The 21,288-nt window shown below is 38.1% G+C and overlaps 1 protein-coding gene across 1 annotated transcript; it reads left to right on the top strand.

Annotated features, from left to right (window-relative positions):
* The first annotated feature begins 236 nt into the window (after positions 1-236).
* Positions 237-20,326, top strand: LOC117702227 (thioredoxin domain-containing protein 3-like). The gene is made up of 12 exons (XM_034493475.3): positions 237-370; positions 998-1,039; positions 1,117-1,174; positions 1,363-1,469; positions 3,441-3,512; positions 6,574-6,690; positions 7,298-7,364; positions 8,530-8,603; positions 15,403-15,495; positions 17,855-18,045; positions 19,092-19,267; positions 20,169-20,326. The coding sequence occupies exons 2-12, from the start codon at positions 1,007-1,009 to the stop codon at positions 20,324-20,326; spliced, it is 1,146 nt and encodes a 381-aa protein (XP_034349366.3). The 5' UTR covers positions 237-370; positions 998-1,006.
* The last annotated feature ends 962 nt before the right edge of the window (positions 20,327-21,288 follow it).

Below are 21,288 nucleotides of genomic sequence, written 5' to 3'. Positions count from 1 at the left end.
GTAGCGACCCTGCACAGGCTCAGAGACTGCAGCTCAGTAGTGGTCAGCGGAGGGAGGGATCTTAAGGAGGTGGAAACTTTCTTTCCAGAGCTATGCATCAGGAGTGAGGGAGGATTTTTAGGCGCCAACTGCTCTTGCTTGGGCTTGGTGTCCAGTTCTACCTGCTGCGAGCAGGATCCTCGAGCCTCCACCACAAGGAGGGAAGGGCTGGCCGGCCTCGAGGGCTGAACGTTGGTGTCCGTCCTTGCCCTTCATCTTTCAGGGGGTGATGCCAGGCATCCCTCATCCCTTCCTTTAACTGGACCTGCTGGGGAAGAAGGCACAGCAGGAGCCCTGCCACCTTCAGCCCAGGCCTGACCCAGCAGTCCAGGTACTGAATTTCAGAAGGTCAAAATATCAAGGACGATAGACACCAGCAAGAGAGCCCATTTAAATTGTCTTTAAAGATCCCAGTCTACCAGAGAGGGCCCATTTCTCTGTGGTGTATAGCATCTTTGTTGGGATGCAGCCTTAGGAGCTAGTCCTTTCTTTCACTTTAATGTCTTCCACTATGCATCCTTGAGGTTAACATCATCTGCGTTGTGCTCCAGAGAACAGTAGTGATTTTCTTCTAAAACCTTGATAATATTGGAGTAAGCATATCTAAAAGGCATGTTTACCACCAACTAATATGCTCTGCTAAAGGTGTAGGAAACTAACAGACACACACACACACACACACACACACACACACACACACACACACACACACGACCGCATGCAGTATGACTAAACAAAAGCCCGCAATATTCTGGCGTTGCTTTGGTTTGTTGAAAAAATCCCTGCCCAGCATGCAATAGTCTGCCTGAGACATTGAGTCCTCTCTAGAGGCTAGGCTGAGCAGGCCAGTGTTTTATAAAGGGAGTTGGATAGTACTTTAAGATGTGGTTTGAGTATACAAAGAGAACATTGCTTAAATTCCCCCTATGTTTTGTTTTTCTTTTCCTATTCCATGCAGAAGTAGACAATGGCAAGCAAAAAGCGTGAAGTCCAGCTACAGGTGGGTTCATCGTGTCAGCAAGTCTTCTTCTGGTGCAGTGACACTTGCTACATCTTACTGTATTTTGCTTTTTGCAGTCAGTGGTCAATAGTCAGAACTTGTGGGATGAGATGTTGCTGAACAAAGGCTTAACAGGTATTGGGGCTCTTTGCTGTCAGTGTTCCGGTTTATTTCCAAGCATCTGGAGACCCCTTGCGGAATTCAACTCCCTGTTTCAAAGCTGCCTTCCTGCCTTCCTTCCTGGGTTCTCTCACCTGGGATGGGAATGTGCCAGCCTCCAGATTCTTTGACTCTGCCTTTTGATAAATGTCACCATTTTCCAGTGATTGATGTTTACCAAGCCTGGTGTGGACCCTGCAAAGCCGTGCAAGCTTTATTCAGAAAACTAAAAAATGAACTGAATGAAGATGAGATTCTTCATTTCGTTGTTGTAAGCTTTTTGTTTTTGTTCAACATGTTTGCCATGTTTAAAGATCTCCCTGTACTTTAAGTATTTTCTTAGCTTAAGGAACCTGCCAGTCTTCACTCTAAACAATACTGGCTTGGCAGTTTTACTATATACTTAGTTCTACTAGGTTTGAGAATTAGTATGATTTTCATCTAATTCCCATGATGCTGAGATAACTCATCATGACCGAAAAACTCAGAAAATATAACGATGGACATATGTCTGTTGATAGTGCCACATGGCATGGTAAATATGTGTCTCTGAGTTAAGATTATGGGGGACTATTTCCTGGGTGTCATGGAGTAGACCGCTGGGAACCCATCTATTTACAAGTATTTCAAAATAAGTAATTTCTCTTTCAGCTGTTAGTTATCAAAAGTGACAAGAGAATAAATATCACAGCCAAATTCACTTGACTCAATTGTATTGATTATTCAATCTATACCCAGTAATTATATACAGTTCAATCTATAGCCAGTTAACAATTGGTTAGAATCTTATTGTCCAATATGCCTTTATGCACAAACAGAACACATGAGAACTATCTAGACCAACTGTAGAAATGCATTTTCAATTTTAATTATTTAAATTTGAAAATTGAGGGCTGTTGTAGCTAGTTCAGTGGGCAGTGGTACTTGCTGGCAGAAATGATGATATAAGTTTGATCCTTGGGACTCAAATGATGGAAGCAGAGAAAGATTCTCTCCTTTTCTCTGTCTGTTTGTCTGTCTGTTTGTCTGTATGTGTGCCTGTCTGTCTCTCTCTCTCTTTCTTGGTCTCTTACACACACACATAAATTTTAAAAATTATAAAACTGATGTTACTAAATTAAATTATTGTGAAATTTAGTGTTTGAGACAATTTGGCTATGTGAATCTACATTTTATTGGAGTTCAATTATTGATTAATAATTATTTATTTAATACCAATCATTAAGATATGCTTTGAATATTAAAATTTTATAATATAATCATTTTCAAGATTTACTTTATATTGGTACATATTGAACAGGTAGAGAATACATTTTTACTATATAGATGCATACCTTAGCCAGCTAGCTGTAAACTGCATAAACAGATAACTGGTGTGTGCACTTTTACTCTAGGTCCCTAAACTACATAGTCTATGAGGCAGACACAAAACCTCCACCCGTGGGATCTTATAGGTGTAGGCCTTCTCTGTCTTTTAAGTGACCCTTGTACAGTTTGCTTCCTGACTTCACCTATCAACTAGGCCTCTCCTTCGGCAGAAACATTCTGTTCTTCTTTTCTTTATGTTTTTAAGTTGTGTGGACATGTTAGTCCGAATATATGTATGTCTCTCTGTGTGTCTCTTTGTGTGTATGTGGGTGTGTGTATGTCTCTCGGTGTGTCTATATCTGTCTGTCTTTCTCCCTCTCACCCTCTCTTTCCTTTTGTGTGTGTGTGTGTGCATGAATGTTGACAGCAAGTGTCCCAAAAGGACAGAGGCATTAGAGACCCTAGAGCTGGCATTATGTGTAATTGGAAAATCATTGCTTTCCTAACAAAGCAAGTGAGAAAGTCCCACCCCTGACTGAAGTACATTATTGAAAAAGACATTCTGTTCTGGATGATGGACAGTGACCTGTTGGGGCGGGAGGAGCAACAAACATTCTTTGGATCCAGGATATGTGGGCTGGAAGGGAGGAGTGATGGCAAGACCAGGCAGCAAGGGAGGTAGAAACAGAAGTGAGTTTGACCAAGGAGAGCACTTTGGTAAAAGAGAACACTGAAAGGTACCATTGGCTCCAAATAGCACAGGGCCTGAGTTGCTAATGCATGCTGTTTGATCACATACAACTATCACAAACCCAGAAATGTTGCAGTCCCCAGAAAAGTTGTGCATGTTTCTATTACCATCTGAAAATAGCATACAGAGTAGTGTGGATATTGCTTTCTCATTATTGTATAACATGTTTACGATATCCTTCAGGCTGAAGCTGACAACATTGTGACTCTGCAGCCATTTAGAGATAAATGTGAGCCTGTGTTCCTCTTTAGTCTCGTAAGTATAGCATTCATCATCTCATTATCTGGTCTACATGAAGGAGCAGGTAGCACTGAAAATTACCATGGGGCTGTTTGCTGGTGGTCGTAATTGCACAGTATTTGCCTTATCTCTATTTGTCTAATAAGAAATTTAATAATTCACCTCCCAAGAGCTTGTTAAGACTAGCACAACAAGCTGGTTAGAAAAAAAAGACAAATAAGACTGCATATACCAGCATGAGGGACCATTCTCAGAGAGCTACAAGAGAGAATTGGTTTTAAGTGTTCATGGATTTGTGCAAAGGTGTCTATCTAGTCATTCTTTCTTATGCATTTTGATTCCATCTGCATGTTCACAAATGTTCAGAAATAGTTTATTCCAGAGCTGGTATCATTGTTTTCTACCTGGGCTGGAGGAGCCATCATTTTTCTTCTTTACACTTCCCTATACTTTACCTATATTTTGTAATAGGTGCACAACTGTAATAGGCAACAATATAGTAAAACTTATTTTTTAAAACCAGTCTAAAGTTAAGTACTCAACCATGTGGTAGTCAAGAGAAACTTCAATGGAAGCATATAACACTCGGTTAACCTTCTGCTGCAGGATACTTATCTTTCGATAGTATTAATAACAAATCTTGTGTATAAGCTCTCAATCCTATTGCATAATACACTTGCAGATATTTAAAGAAATGAATCATTGAGTTAGTTGAGTACAAAATGCATCATGTTCTTGCATTATGTTGAATGTATACAGTTTGATGTATAGACTTTTCACCTTTTAAAGACATATGGTCTTTGTAGAGAGTGACAGTTTGATGCCACCTAGCCTCCATGGAGTTTAAGGAAACAGAATAAGAAACTAAGCAAAGGAGAGAATTGCCTAGTTTGGAACCTGCCTGCAGCCTGAAAGTAGCAGGTTTTGGTTTCTTGTTGTGTTTTTGTTTTGTTTTTCAGATTTCATCAGACTCTGGAGCAAAATAGTTGCTCTCTCTTTCTCTTTCTCTTTCTTACTTCCTCTCACTCATAGTTTAGTTGCTTTCTATTCCTTTGTTACTTAGAATCCGTTACTTTTGACAACTTTTCTTTTTCTCCCACCTAAGTCCTGACATTTCATATCTTAGAGCAAATCCTGCTCATAACCGCACAGTTTGGCATGTGGTGCAAAGTCTGATTTCAAACCCAAGCCCTCCTGTTCTCATGGGGGTTTCACACACCCCCATTCTGCCCTGGTTGTGAATTCTTTATTCTCCTTTCCATCAAAGATCTTTCCTTCCAATATAACCTCCATCTACTAAGCTCCATGTTCACACCTCAGACATTTTTTCTCTGAACATACCACACTGATGACCACTTATGGAAGAATAATATTCCCACACCACAAAGCTGTCCTCCAGCTGATTGGTCATTGACTTAAACACTTATATACACACACCTCTTTTATTAGTCAGCTTTTCTAGGTGACAAAAACTTCATTCTAACAAGTGTCAGTGGGAGCAGCTCTTCTCAAGAGAATGATCAGGCTGCTATAGAACTGAGAATGCTTAGACCTATAACTGAATTGCAGACAGAATCTTCTCTTGAACCCTGCAGTCTTTCCCAGAAAGAAAAATACCCTCCACAACTTAATTGGGAAGCTAGAGACAGGGCTCAGCAGTTAAGTCCACATTAATCACCACAGTGCTTCACAACCACCTGTAAATTCCACTCCAGGCTGACTGCGCGTATGTGTGCACATGCATGGATGCACACACACACACACACACATACTAAAATATATGTTCAAAAAAAGAACCTTAGTCATTGGCACAGTATGAATTCCAGTGAAATTATGGAGGAGAGCCTTCACCTTCCAAAGTACCTGAGCCCCTATATGCTCTGCGTTTCTCTGAGTGTTGCAACCATACATGCTGGTTTCAGACACAGCTTCCCAGAGTGTTTCCTCATTTGCCCTGTCTCCTTGAGGTCCTTCACCCTTGGAATCTGTTACCCTTCAGCATATTATTTTTTTCATTTCCCCTTCTTGTTTTCTTATTAATCTTCCATATCTTAAAGTAAGAATCATTTACTGATATAGAGTAATACCTCATCTGGTCTCCCTGTTTAGACATGGTCTTATAGAGATTCTGAGTGTTCTAGGCCTCTCTTAGCTGTCAACTCTTAACTGTAGTTGCTATCCCATGTGTCTCTGTACTTTTGTGGGTCTTTGAGTTTTTGATTTGTTATTTAATAGGGATAGATACAAGACTTCTCATTCCATGCCATCAGGTCTGGTCCATGTCCATAAACTGATGTTTTGTACGTACAAGGTGAAAGACAGACAAAAATGATGTGGCATCCGCCTCAGTTTTCATTGTCAGTCTGAGATAACAGTCATCTATCAGGAGAGGCTTAATTGAGGAATTACCTAAAGCAGATTGACTGTGGATGTATTTGTGAGTGCTGGTCTTGATTAATAATTGATGTAGAAGGGTGCAACTCCCTGGAGTTGGCACCATCCTTAGGCATGTGTCCTAGGCTTGCTGGCATGCCAGCTAGCAGTGTTCCTCTATGGGTTCTACTTCAAGTACCTACCCTGATTTTCCTCAGCGATGGATTATGATAGAGAAGTATAGTCCAGATAAGCCCTTTTCTCTCAAAGTTGCCTTTGATCAGTGTGTTTCATCACAACCAACAGAAAGGAAACCAGAACATCATTTGAGCAAATTAATAGTCCTATATAGAATCCATCACATTTAAAGCAAGGATGAATGAGGCAGGCACTCCTGTTTAGTGGGAACAGGGGACCACTCCTGTAGGATGAAAACTTGCTGTAGGTGATGGAGTACAGCCAAGCTGAGATGCAAGGAGATGGAGACACACCCCTGACCTCCATAGAAGACAAAGTGTGGAACTCTAATTGCTGGAATTAGCACTCAAAATTCCCACCAGCACTACCTTCAAATGGCTGATTACAATAGCTGAAAAAGCTGGGGTGGGGGAGTTGGGGGCAAGAGAAGGCAACTTAGTTTGGAGTAAATGATAACTATTGACTTATTATGAAAATGAATCTTTCTTTATACTTCCTCTTGTAGAATGGTAAAATTGTTGCGAAGATTCAGGGTGCAAATGCACCACTTATCAATAGAAAAGTTGTGACCTTGATAGATGAAGAGAGGAAAATTGTAGCAGGCGAAATGGCTCGTCCTCAGGTAATATTCTTGGTGAATGGCTATTATAATGTCCTAAATGCATTGTATTTGATGTTTTCCTAAAGTATTTTCCCTAGCTATATGTGTTAGGCCCCTTTATGTCATTGTGATAAAATACCCCAAATAGTTAGCTGTTAAAGAAGAAGATTGTGTTTTGACTACTGGTGGCAATCCATTGTCTTTCCTTCCTGTTGTTTTAGGGCTGTAGCAAGCTAGCACACCATGACAGGCAGCTTATAGTAGACCATGTTGCTTTACTCGTGGGGGCCATGAAGTGAAAAAGAAGGAGAAGAGGAAGAGATCCTTCAAGGATGTGTCCCCAGTGAACTATGTTTTTCTAATTAGGCTTTACTTTAAAATTTTCCACAACCTCCCAGTACCATCACAGACTGGGGCTTCAGCCTCTGACACAAGAGTCTTCAGTTTTTGTGAAGTATAGCACTCTATAGCTAGCAAGGTGGTGGCATGCATGGTACCAATGTAAAACAAAGGGGTCTTTGTGTTTTACATTCTATTCCCTGCCTTTTGTTTACTAGAAACAAAATTTCTAGACACCCTTCCACTATTCCACTAAAGTAACTGTTTTACTTTAATTTCTCTTTCACAGTATGTTGAAATTCCACTAGTAGATACAACCGATGAAGAATATGGGGAAGTACAGTATGAAAGTACTGGTAAGTAACAATGTAACAGTCCAGCTACTGTTTCTGCACATGCCCCTTCACTACACTACCATAGCAACAAAGAGCTGCTTCATCAGCAGTCAGTCTGTTAGTCAGTACAGGGCTGTTTCAATTCATAATGGTTCATACATTGCAAGACATGGCTCCTTTTTTGATTTCTCTTGCCTCCTTTTCTGGTTCAAGACCCGTCAAAGCTTACCCGGGAACATGTGTGTCTATCTCCTGCAACTGATCTGGGCAACCAGTTTCTAGTCCATTTTTCACCTCCTAACTTTTAAAATTTCTCCTTTAAATTCAGTAGTTTTTACTTACATCTCAGTTGAAAATTTTATGACTTTACTGGATTCTCTAGGTGTTCGGGTATGTATCTGTTCAACTGTGTGCATGTATTCATGTGCTTGTATTATACTCATGAGAGGTTGCACACTCTTGAGTGCATATGTTTATTTCCTGAGGGGCAGTAAAGGAAAAGAATTACTTACACCCTGTGAACTGATGTGACAATTAGTGTTAACTGTCACTTTGACAGAATCTAGAGTCACCCAGGGCAGAAGTCTTTTTAGACCTGTCCAGGGCTTCCTTGATCAGGTTATCTGAAGTGGGAAGACCACTTGTAGGTAATGCTGTTCCCCAGGTTGGACCCTGAAGTACATAAAAGGGGACCAGTAGCTGAGCAGCAGTGTTCACTCATCACACTCTGCCTCTCAATTCTAGTGTGATATGACCACATGCCACCTTGATTTCTTCGCCATGGGAGCTGGTTTGTTTGATCTGTGAGCCAAAACAAACCCTTTCTGCTAAAAGTTGTTTCTGTCAGGTATTTTACCATAGTAACAGGAGAGGTAACTAAGATACAGGAAGTCTGTGGTAAGAGAGCACTTTTTAAATGGTAGCTCTGTTGGTTCGTCATTTGTATTTGTACAGTGCATAGCTGAAGCTCCAGTCATTGTTAATACTGAGTGGTGGGATATAATTCTAATGTGTGAGAATTATTTCAAATCTACATGCCTATAAATTTAAATTCTGTCTCCTTAAAAACCCAGACATTATTAATTCATATTTTTATGGCCATACCTCTCATTATCTTGTATCTGAACCAAAATAATAATAATAATTAATAATAATAATAATAAATAATTTTTTAATTTTCTCTTAGTGGAAGTTTACAATATGGCAATTATCAAACCTGATGATGTACTGTTGAGAAAAAATGTAGAAGTTAAAGAAAGAGTAAGTAATACTTATCAAAAGTTATTTAAATTAGTTACAAAATAATAAGATAAGATAGAACTGAATTGCTATTCCTAACTCTTGCTAAAGGAGTTTGATTATTCTGTCTTACAGAGATTCCCATCTATCCCTCCATCTTTCTTGAATTAATTGCTTTGCCACCATCAACCTACAGAAATTGTCAGGATTTTAGATGTTATGTGAAATTGTTATAAATGTTCTTTTTGTTTAGCTATTAGTGACACAATATTGTTGTAAACACACATTAGCTTGCTTTTTACCTTGTACATGGCACTTTAAAATACATGATAGTTTAGAAATTCATTCAGTGCTTTCCTTTAGACACATACTCAAACACACACACACAGTTTATAATATGCATTATATACAGATAACTATAAGATATAATTAGTGACTACTGTCTTTTTTCTAATATTTCTATTTGGTATCTTAAAGTGTACATTGTACTGATATTGTTCCTCCTGTTTGGTTAGATTTTATTTCTATGTGTTTTCTTTTTGTAACAATATAATAAAGTATTGCAGAGCTTTTGTGGATCCCACCAGCAATCCAATAAGACAAGGAGACTTTTATATAATTTAACATTTTAGGCCTTTCACTGGGGCAGACTCTCAACTAGCTTACCTAGATTTATTTTCTACAATGTGGCTAGTTCTTTACCTCTCTGATCTACTCTGGTCTCCATTCCCTTCTGTATCTGCTTCAGATCTCTTGTACCAGCTTGTAATCCCACCAACAATGGAGGAGTGTTCCTCTTTCTCCATATCCTCACCAGCATCTACCATCACCTGAGTTTTTTATCTTAGCCATTCTGACTGGTGTGAGGTGGTATCTCCAGGTTGTTTTGATTTGTATTTCCCTGATGACTAAGGATGTTGAGCATTTCTTAAGGTGCTTCTCGGCCATTTGAGTTTCCTCAGTTGAGAATTCTTTGTTTAGCTCTGTACCCCATTTTTTTAATGGGGTTATTTTGTTGTTTGGCGTCTAATTTCTTGAGTTCTTTGTAAATATTAGATATTAGCCCCCTATCAGATGTAGGATTGGTAATGATCTTTTCCCAATCTGTTGGTTGCTGTTTTGTCCTATTGACAGTGTCCTTTGCCTTACAGAAGCTTTGCAATTTTATGAGGTCCCATTTGTCAATTCTTGATCTTAGAGCATAAGCCAATTGGTGTTCTGTTCAGGAACTTTCCACTGTCCAATCATAACTAAATTATAAGTATTAGATCCAATATCTACAGTAACTTTAATCCATTCCTAAATAGGTGCAAATCTAGCCTTTTAGGACCTAATGGCTTTTTGCACTCAGCATTCTGAGTGCAATTCTCAAAAGCTAAGAACTCCGATAAAGTTTCTGTGGTATTTGGATATTATATTGCTTTATTTACAGATAAATTAATCTTTGTAAATAGTCAGGAAAAGATTTGTCTGAACCTTGGAATAGCTTTGTCAAAGATACATATTGTTTTCCCTATTGTTCAACCTTATCCAAAGCACTTAAAACTACTATATGACATCGCTCTAAGTGGCATATTTAAACATGATCTGCACTCTTAGTTCAGCATATCGACCTTCACCTAGCACCTGATTTTTGACAATATTCATGCCGCTAGTCCAATTGCATTTCTCCATATCTGAAGCCTCTTCTTTCCACCATGTTAGCCATCGTAGTTGAAGGCCAGCTTTTAGATTGCTGACATTAAATCTTTCCAATCTTTTGGAATTATATGGTTTTGCTTGGCCCAGTTATTAAGTATCTGCTTCACATAAGAGAATGCTTGCCATTGGCCATCACTGCTTTTTAAAATATTTTTAGATCTAGCACTATTATGGGCTTCCAACCAAATTCTTCATAACTTTGTGGATTTATCTCATCGGGAGCTATTCTCTCTCACTGTAACTGGAAAAATCATTGTAGGCTTTCTTAAGGGCCTAGACTGCTATCCTGTAATCGTGCCACAAGGTGGGGGTGTAGGCTGTAGGTTGGATTTTTCTGACATGAGAAAACCCAATTTAAAGATTCTATAATTTTTGTTCTATTGCCTTTAATTTAGCATTCCATCTTTTAGTCATTTTCTTGTCTGAGTCTGCTTTATTTTGACCTTAGAGAGGATATGGAAAACTGTAACTATTACTGAACAAAATATAATCATTTCCAGGGTGATAGTCAAAACAAAACTACATGAGGTTCAAATGCCCTCTGCTTTAGTGTTTTCCATATTTTAACACGAAAATATTTTCTTCTTTAATCTCTGTAACTCTCTCCTTTCTTCAGAGACTTCACATTATTTAATGAAATATTTTCTAGAACTGTTTATAGTCAATTTCTCTCCTTCCTCCAGGGTCTATACAGATATACAAAATGACACTATCTTTTTCTCTTTTGCTTCTTTTAAACTTAATATTCGTTTCCGTATCTAAGTATCTCTAAACTCTGTCCTCCGCTAATTGCACGTTTGTGCAGACATTACCAGTTCAGAAGTCTGCTAGCATTTGCCAGAGTCACTATGAGTTCCAGGTGCTCCTTGCTTCTGCTATCTGGCTTCAGGTCCAGCTCCCCACTGGCCACCTCTGACTCTAAAAAGCAGCAGCCAGCACTTCTGCAGGCAGCATACTGTGCCCTGCCAGACACAGAGACTGTGGTGTCTGAAGGACTGTAGGTCCAGCACCAGACTGCAGCTAGCTAGCTGGCAGCTGTGGTCAAAGCTGCTTCGCAGTGAGCTCAGAGTGAGGTCTCTAGGAAACCATTCAACAACTGCTACTGAACCTGGGGACTCTTGTCTGTCTCCCATGTCTGGAGCTTTTGGCCTGATGCCTGAATCTAGTGCCTAAGCTTAGATTTCAGGCCACACTTTAGTGTGCCAAATAGTGTGGGACTTTCATGGATCTTACCACGGTTCAGTAAGACACAGAGACTTTTATATAATTTAAAGTTTTAGACCTTTCACTGGGTCAGACTCTCAGCTAGTTCACCTAAACTTACCTTAATTTTTCTGCCACGTGGCTAGCTCTTTACCTCTCTGGCCCACTGCCATCTCTCTTCTCTTCTATGTTTGCTTCAAATCTCTCATGTCTGCTTGCCTCCCACACGTCACTCTCTGCCCTAAGTCTCACAGGTACTTTCTATCCAAGCTACTTTGCCATCAGCTCTTTATTACAACTCATCAGCAGCAAGACAACCTCTGATACATCTCTAAATTGCTTTGGGCAGGTGAGGAAGTGTGAATATTTACAAAATAAATGGGCGATAGAAATAACAATATCAACATCCTACCAGCACTAAGCTCCCTGTCAGTACAGAATTAGCAATGGAAAATACAGAGACAAAGCTTCATACAAAGTAAAGAAAGATGATCCCAACATGTTTTCCATGATATTTTGCCAGGTTTGTCATCAGTGTCTAACAGCACTACCGATTTTTATGTTGATTTTGCACACTATGTCTTTGCTGAAGTTCGTCAGCTCTTTATTTTCTAATAGAGTACACAAAGTTGTTTAAGTATAGCATCATGTTATTTACATGACTTCCTTCCTATTTGTATTCCTTTTGTTTCTTTCTCATGTCTTCTTACTTTCTGTAAGATCTCCAGCTGTAGATGCCTAACACGAGGACTGATAATGGATCCTCTTGTATTGTTCCAGAGTTTAAAGGGAATGTTTTTACTCTTGCTGTAGCCGACACACAGTTGGGCTATAGGTTCATCATGGATGGTCCTTATTATGTTTGGATGTGCTCCTTCAGTCTCTAGTTCCTTCAGGGCTTTTCTTTCTGAAGGATTTTCAACTTTGTCAAAAGCTTCTCAGCTCCTATTGAAGTGATCATGTCTAGCTTTATTCTATTTCTGTGCTAATTTACACTTACAGATTTGTGTCCATAAAATAAAAAATAAAAAAAAACTTGTATAAAACTTGTATCCTCCAGTGAAATCAACTTGATCATAATGTGTGTTTTCATAAAGTATTTTTGAATTCTGTTTGCAAGACTTCAATTGAGTATTTTTTTATTTTGGGAAATTATGTAGGCTGGTTTCCATGTTGTGTCCTTATCCTGCTTTGGTATGAGGGCGATGCAGGTGTCAGAGAGTGATTTTACTAACAGCTCCTTCCTTTTCTATTTTATGGAAGAATTAGAGGGACATTCATATTTGCTCTTCTTTAAAGGTCTGGCAGAATTTAACAGTGAATTCATCTAGACATAAACTTGTATTTTTGAGAGGTTTGTGTGTTCCTGCTTCCACTTTACTGACTTACAGATCTATCTAAATCTTAATTACTAATTTAGGTCTTCTTTCTCTTAATTATTTTAACAAGATATTTTCCCATCTTATTTTATCAAAGAACTGAATCTTTCTTTGATTGACTGTATGTATTATTGTTTTAGTCTTTAATTTAATAATATCTAACCTGATATTTATTATTTCCTTACTAACACTGAGATTGTTCTTTGAGGTACAACTGTGAGATATTTTCTTGAGAATTCTCAGATACTTCTTTTTTTCCTGCATCAGATACTTGTCATGTAGAAATTCATAGCTACAAAGTTTCCTCTTACACCTGTCCTAGCTATAGCCCAAAGGAGTTGGTGCATTTTGCTTTTATCATCATTAGTTTCTAGAGACTTTCAATTCCCTGTTTGGTTCTTTCAATGACTCAGTAGCATTAAAGTGTGTATTTTTTAATCTCAATGAATTTATGTAGTTTTCATACTATGGGTTTTTATTTTAATGGGACTATAATCAGATAAAATATAGAGAGCTGCTTTTTTTGTTTGTTTGGTATTTTTGTTTGTTTGTTTGTTTTTATACCACTAACCTATTTTATTGCAAAGGGAAAAATGATTCAAATTAATTTAGAAAAACTATTTTAAAAGAACAGATTAAAGACAAAACAAGTGGAAGAAATGATCTTTTTTATGTCTGACAATGCTTCACAGAATGCATACATTAAAAATATGTAATGACATTATGATAATGAGAATTCACCTTTAAAGTAAAGATAAGAAAAGGAAACAACATTTCAGGAGCTGTGAGAACTTCTTCAGTTATAAATAAGTTATATTCTATTACACATGAAAATATTTCACCTTATTTAAAAGGAGGGGAAATAGTTTACACTCAGTATACAGTGTAAGTATGTTTTAGTCAGTATTTGTATTCCTGCACAAAACATCATGACCAAGAAGCAAGTTGGGGAGGAAAGGGTTTATTCAGTTTATACTTCCTCTTTGCTGTTCAACACCAAAGGAAGTCAGGACAGGAACTCACACAGGGCAGAAGCTTGGAGGCAGGAGCTGCTGCAGAGGCCATGGAGGGATGATGCTTACTGTCTTGCTTCCCCTGGTTTGCTCAGCTTGCTTTCTTATAGAACCCAAGACCACCAGCCCAGGAATGGTACCACCCACAATGGGCTGGGCCCTCTCCCCTTGATCACTAATTGAGAAAATGCCTTACAGCTGGATATCATGAAGGCATTTCCTCAACTGAGGCACCTTTCTCTGATAACTCTAGCCTATGTCAAATTGACACACAAAACAAGCCAGTACAAAGTATGTAGTATAAGTTTCTTCTGAAATAAAGAATGTCATGAAAATTTCTGTGGCAATAACAACTTATTGAATTGCAAAATGCAAAAGAGAGACAAAAACAAAACTAGAGATTTTTTTAGGAATTTCACAGTAGGACAGAGCTAATCCCATAAGACTGCCTTTCTAATCCTGTAATTGTCTTGGTCTTTGGTCATTCGCTTTAGGATTTATCCTCTAGAGAATGGGCTTAAACCAGCTGCTTTTTAAATGTTTGATAAGTCTTGATTTATGGCCTAGAATGTGTTCTATTTAGAGACAGTTCCATGTACTGCTGAAAATAAGGTGTTTTGTATTCTGTATCTGTCTGTTACATATATGTTTACTTTGAGGTTACATTGTTGATTTTTCAGTTTGGATAAGAACATTTTTCAGTTGGAATAAGGAAATTGAGAGTGGGGTGCTGAAATCACTTATATCATGTTTAAACTGACCTTTGAACTCCATTAGTGTGCATTCCATAGTATCTAATTTGTAATTTGTAATATGTAATTTGTGGCTGAGCATTTGGTTCATATATATTTATTGTTGGCCATCTTAGATATGTAATGTCTTTAAGAAATCTATTCTGACTAATTTTGGTTTGGTATATACCCTATCAGATATCTCTATTGCTATGTCAAGTTGTTTTCAGTTTCTGCTTGCTTGATAAATTGTTTCTTATCATTTGATTCTCAATCTGTATATGTCTTTACTAATGAGGTGTGTTTCCTGGAGGCAACCTGTTATGGAATCTAGTGTTTCACTTGAGTTAGCCTTCAAAAATGGAAACATGGGAACAGAAGAAGCTAAAATAATTTTGAGTATAGTTAAGAAGTACTTTTAAATTTCTATCTTATGGATAATTCAGAAAGTGTATATATACTTTAATATATTCATATATATGGATTTATATAGGGATTTTTGGAATTGTGCTTTTATTTTCCTCATTCTTTTATGTTAGCATTTCAAATTTTGAGGTAGTCTACTCTAATAAAAATATTGTGAAATCTTTGAAGTTTTAAAAATACGGATATCTAGGGTGTATTACAGGATACATTTAATGCATTTCTGACTCACTTCAGACTATGTGGATTTTCTTGTGGCCTTTATCTGAAAGTATTAAAATCGAGGTAGTTTAGTGAGTTCTTAAGAAAATAGCTCTAATTTGTTTTACATGTTTTCCTTTGTCATGTTTGCTTCTGATCTGAATTCAAGATAATCAAAGAGGGATTTGTCGTAGAAATGCAGGATAACATGATTCTCCCTGAAGAGGTAGTGAGGGAATTCTACATTCATATGGAAGATCAGGTAAGAAGCTTTTAAAAATCCACTGTGTATATATTTACACACACACACACACACACACACACACACACATACACACACTAAACTACAATGATTGGTATAAATTTAGATTTCCATTATAGAGTAGAAAACTGTTAATTCTAGCCAATTGAATAAATTTTGGTGTCTCAAAGATGTCCACAAATTGATATGCCAAAGATGATATCTCTGGGAATATCTCCAGTGTAAACAGTAACATCAGGGAAAGATTTCAGTAGTTTGTTTTGTTGAAGACTCCTTTCTGGTATGTTCTCTGGAAGTGATTAGCCAGTCTTCTATCGATTTTCAGCCTTGGCTAAATACATAGGGTTTTGGGAATTGTGCTTTTATTTTCCTTTCCTAATTTCACATTATTTTATGTTAGCATTTCAAATTTTGAGTAGTCCACTCTAATTAAAACTATTGGGAAATCTTTGAAGTTTTAAAAATATGGATATCTAGGGAATATGTGTGTATGTACATCTGGTATGTATGGATGCTGTAACCTGCTATTTATGTGAATCATTTCTTTGAAACTGTATTCCAGCAAGTTTTCTTCTTGAAAGAGAATGGTTTAATGTTTCCAAAAAATTTTAAAGTGTGTATGTGTGTGTGTGTGTGTGTGTGTGTGTGTGTGTGTGAGAGAGAGAGAGAGAGAGAGATTGAGAGAGAGAGAGAGAGAGAGAGAGAGAGAGAGAGAGACTTGGAAATCAGGAGACCTGTCTTCAATAAACACTCTTTTAATATGTGGCTATTTGAATTTAAACTTATTGAAACTAAATCACATTTTAAATTGGGGTCTTATTTACAGTATGTACATTTCAGGTGCTCAATAGCCATATCCAGGAATATTGTTAGGAAGTGCCGTGTATGTTACCCATAAAGAGTCAGCACTTTTAAACTGATCTAATACTCTAGTTATCCAAGTTTCCGTGTGTGTGTGTGTGTGTGTGTAGAATTTTGCCAGTTGTGTCAACAATATGCACGTATTTTTGTGAAGCACCACCCTAGGCCTGTTACCAGAAGTTGTTGTGTTTGCCAGATTTCTATCACTGTGTTCAAACATAGCAGAGAAGGTCAACTGAAAAGGCGGAGTTTCATTTGGGTTCATGATCTGAGACATTTCATTCCATAGTGGCCTGGAGCCATAACCTTGGTGACTGTGTTAAGACAGAATGTCATATTCAGGAAATCATAGTGAACTGAAGTTGCTTCCTTCCTGAAGCCATGAAACAAAAAGTGGTAGAGAGGAGATGTCAGGGTTCTGATAACTGTTTCAAGGTGATACCCAGTGATCTTACAGCCTTCCACTTAAGGGTTTCATTGCTTTCGGTAGCAATCACACGTTGGTGACCAATCCTTTAGTACATGGCCACTGGGAGACATATTGGATCCAACTGTGACAATTACTGAACTAGAAATTTTGGGATTGAGCACCAAAAAATCTCTCTTGTCTCTGTCTCTGTCTCTCCTTTCTCTGTATGTCATGTGTGTTAGTTCTTGGAGTATTTTGTACAATATATCTAACCATTTCCTCCCTTTCTCCAACTCCTTCCAGATTTACCCCTGCTTCCCTCCACACCCAATTTTGCGTCCTTTTTAAAAAGTCAAAAAAAATCAAAGAAAAGAAATAATTAAAAAACAAACAAACAAACAAACAAAAACAGAGAGTGCCAGGCAGTGGTGGAGCATGCCTTTAATCCCAGCACTTGGGAGGCAGAGGCAGGCGGATTTCTGAGTTCAAGGTCAGCCTGGTCTACCGAGTGAGTTCCAGGACAGCCAAGGCTATACAGAGAAACCCTGTCTCAAAAAACAAAAAAAAAAAAACAAACAAACAAAGCAAAACAAAACAAAAACAAAACAAACAGAGAAAAAGGAAAAAAAGCCATTAAGTTTGATTGTGACATCATGCATAAGACCTGCTTAAGCTGAAGCCAGACAAAGTTTCAGCATGGAGATGGGAGGAGGTCACAAAGTCTCACCTTTAGTTAAAGAGCTATTAACAATGACAAAGGAGGATTTCTGAGTTCAAGGCCATCTGGTCTACAGAGTGAGTTCCAGGACAGCCAGGGCTACACAGAGAAACCCTGTCTCAAAAAACAAAACCAAAACAACAACAACAACAAAAACCCCAAATCATTTTCTCCTGTCTGTAAATGTCTACTGTGCAAAAATGTCCCTGCAAGGAGAAGGTTTGTAAAGACAGCATAACATTGCTGATGACCACACAAGGAAAGATTTTACTGGCTTTTGTTTGTTTGTTGTTTTTATTTTTCACAATGGCTGCTATTGTAATGCACTTGCATCAGGAGCCTGAAGGAAACTTTCTCATTGTCTTTTGCAGCCTGACTTTGAAGAGTTTGTATTTTCTATGACAAATGGCCTAAGCTGCGTGATCATTATATCTCAAGGAGACGACTCAGAGGTTATTGAGGAAGAAACTCTCCCTCAGATTGATACAGAAGAAGAACCTGACAATTTAGAAGAGCCTCACGTTAGGTTTGCACCTGTGCTGGTAAAGAAGAAACGGGACAGGTAGCTAAGACAAGCCCTTTATCACGTACAATCACTAGGTGATGGCATATGATGCCCAGATGTCTCAAAACCTAGTGTTTTTCTATAGGTACACATTTTGTTTTGGTCAACCTTGAATATTATATATGCAAAAATGGGGGATTTCCTTGAATATTTATGACAAGAAAATTAGAAAGGGCATAACTTCCTTGCTTACTTTTCTAAGCCTGGCACCCAATCTGGTCTCATTCTCTCAGGTTTAGGGTTTATATCCAAACCATGCATGGCCTCAGCCATCCCTGTCCACTCTCCTACACCAACCATTTCCTTTTGTCTCCTAAGCTCCCTGTTTTACTTAAGACATTTACTGGTATAAAATTGCTGGTGACAAAATGAATATACATTTTAGTAATCCATTTTTTAAGTATTTCAAAATGAGCAAGCAGTCTTCAGAATGTTGGCTTTATGTGTTACCGTTTGTGACTTTTACTCTGCTAAAGACTAAGAGCCAGAGTTTGATACAAAAGTCTTCCAGGACACATCTGAAGGAGTTTGGTGAGGACGAAGTTATTTTGATATTTGAGCCTGGAGGCCCTGTGGCTAGGTCTGCTGCTGCTCTGTGTTCCAGTGCTATTGCATTGTCTGTCTGGCGTGCTCAAGATATTTCCCCTTTCCATACAAACTGTGGGATTTTTTTTCTTGTGGTTTCTGGTTATTGCATATTTCCTAGGTAGCAGATCACTTGAGACTTTGTTTTGCCATTGTATTGCTGGGCCCAGAACCCAGAGCCTTCTTCATGCTACTCAAACATTCTACTCCTGTGCAAGGTTATGATGTCATTCAGTTTCAAGTTTTAAAGCAGGATAGAGCAAAACAAAAGGGAATTCAGTGGATGCCAAAGGATGGGGGGAGCAGTGGGATTTACATTCAGATTGGTAATGTGTGAGCAGAACAATGTGGTGTATTATGTTATTAAATTCTAAGTCATTCAATAACATAAAAATTTCAAACATAGCTCTTACACCTCATTTCATAATAATCTTAGATTATACTTTGGGTTTTGGCAGTTTGCAGGAGTATCTGGACCGACAGCATCTCTCTGATTTCTGTGATGTCGAGGACGATGTGGTGAAGGTTTCTAAGTTCATTGATGTGTTATTCCCTAATTTTAAAACCATGAAAAGCATGAATGTACAAAGGACGCTAGCATTGCTGCATCCAGAAGTCTGTGAGGAAGAGAAAGGTAGGAAGTGAGTCACAAAATAAGAACTGGGAGGGTAGGATCTGAATATTGATTCATCACTTTCTAATAATATAAGGAATCTTTAGCTGAAGAATTTACAAAGCATGGTCTAACCTGTGATTTTGCTGGAGTCTGTCTCAGCACTGTCAATCAATGCCTTAAAAGACACAAGGAGACAGGGCAACTATCTCATATCTGCAGTCCCTTGGCACAGAGCTCTGGGAAAGCCAGATCACTAGTGTGACTTGAATAAGATAGGGTACTGGGTCTATTTAATATAAAAATCAGAAGATGAAAAAAGCATGCATAGCATGCCTGGCACTCAGAGTATAATTTTTATTTGGTTATTTGTTTTCCAGTACTGGGAACAGTGCCCAGGCTCTCACTTGTAGGTAAGCACACTGACACTGAAAAACAGCTCCAAGTCCCATCCCTACGTGCTGGTCATTTAAAACCACATCCCATCATCACAGCAGAGAAAATTCTCCAGAGTGAGAATGGAGGTTCTCCACAGTTTCACTCATTCATTCATCCATTTATTCATCTGAACACACCATTGCACTCATATGGGAGTTTTGATACAGTATTAGGTATATAATTATAGAACACTGTACTACTGTAACGCTAGCTCTATGTGTACTGGGATTAGGGAATTTTCTTTTGTGGGGTATAGGGTGGGTAGTTCATCACATGCCGGAATGCCAAATGCTTATCATTACTTTTGGTCTTTAATGCCAAGAGGATCCCTCCCAAGCTGAATTGTAACAACCACCAGTGTCTCTAGACATTGCTGGTCAAATTCCCTGAACAGGACTGAGAATTGTTGACAGTGCATGTCACCTGCCTTGGGTGATATACTTCCCATCTGTGTGCCTTGATTTCTTTTGGTTTTTCTCCTTAGACAAGCTGATATGTCTGTGTGATTCTGAGCTGATGTTGTACAGTAGTGACACACCATATCTTAAAGCAAAAGGTTCAGTTTCTGTAACATTAGGTGCAAGCTTAACTGTTGATGTGCTTTTTCAGGTTAAGGAAATTTGCATGTATTATGTGGCTTAAAGCAAATTGTCCTTGTTGTTAATGCTTATATCTTTATTTTATTTTGCACTGCTGGGGATTAAGTCTATCTTATTATAAATGAGTGTTGTCACTTTGTAAACAACTTATTCTTTCTCTACGGCAATTACATATTTTACTGCATTTGATAATATGGTGGATTACTTTAATTTTTGAAGAGTGTTTGTACTTTCTTTTATAATCATTTGGTTTGAGTGTCAAAATAATGCAGGACTCATAAAACAAGAAAAAATAGTCTTTCCTCCCATGTTTTAAGGAAGAGGTTGTATCACTTGACATGCTTCGTAAATGCTTTCTGAGATTTGTTAGGGAAATCACCTGGGCCTTAGAGGTTCTACTGCCTTTATTTGTTTGTTTGTTTGTTTGTTTTGTTTATTATTTGTTTGTTTTGTACTTTTGGATCTTTGATAATGAATATGTCATTTTTTAAAAAATTAATAGACTTTATGCTTTGAAACAATTTTATTAAATGAGTGACCGAGCTTCTAGCTCTCATGTGCAGAGCTGGGTCCTGCTCTGTTTTCTCGTAACCATCTTGTGTTATTGTGATATATTGTGGTTAATATTGTAATATTATTGCTATACCTGAATGAAAGTTCATAGCTTTTTATCAAGGTTCACTCTCAGTTTTGAACATTCCAAAACATTCCAAGTGTTGAGACAATCGTACGACATGGTTTATCCGATTGCAGAGGTCAGCACTGACCCTCAGGCCTGCAAGTATCCATGCTTCTCTTTCTTGCACATGCTCTGCCATATCTGAGCTCTCTGCTATCCTTTTAGTTTGTATTTCCAGAAGAATGCCGTTGAAATTACACAGCATGTGGCCCTTTCAGTCTGACTTCTTCCATGTATCAATACCCATTAGGATTCCTCTTGTCTTTGAAGTTCCATAGCTCATGGCTTTTTATTACTTAATAATAATATTCAGTTGCAAAAGTGCG

This window comes from Arvicanthis niloticus, unplaced genomic scaffold (genome assembly GCF_011762505.2).
Source record: "Arvicanthis niloticus isolate mArvNil1 unplaced genomic scaffold, mArvNil1.pat.X pat_scaffold_590_arrow_ctg1, whole genome shotgun sequence".
Lineage (NCBI taxonomy): Eukaryota > Metazoa > Chordata > Mammalia > Rodentia > Muridae > Arvicanthis > Arvicanthis niloticus.
Note: the sequence above shows the minus strand (reverse complement) of the source record. Positions and strands in the feature narration are given on the sequence as shown.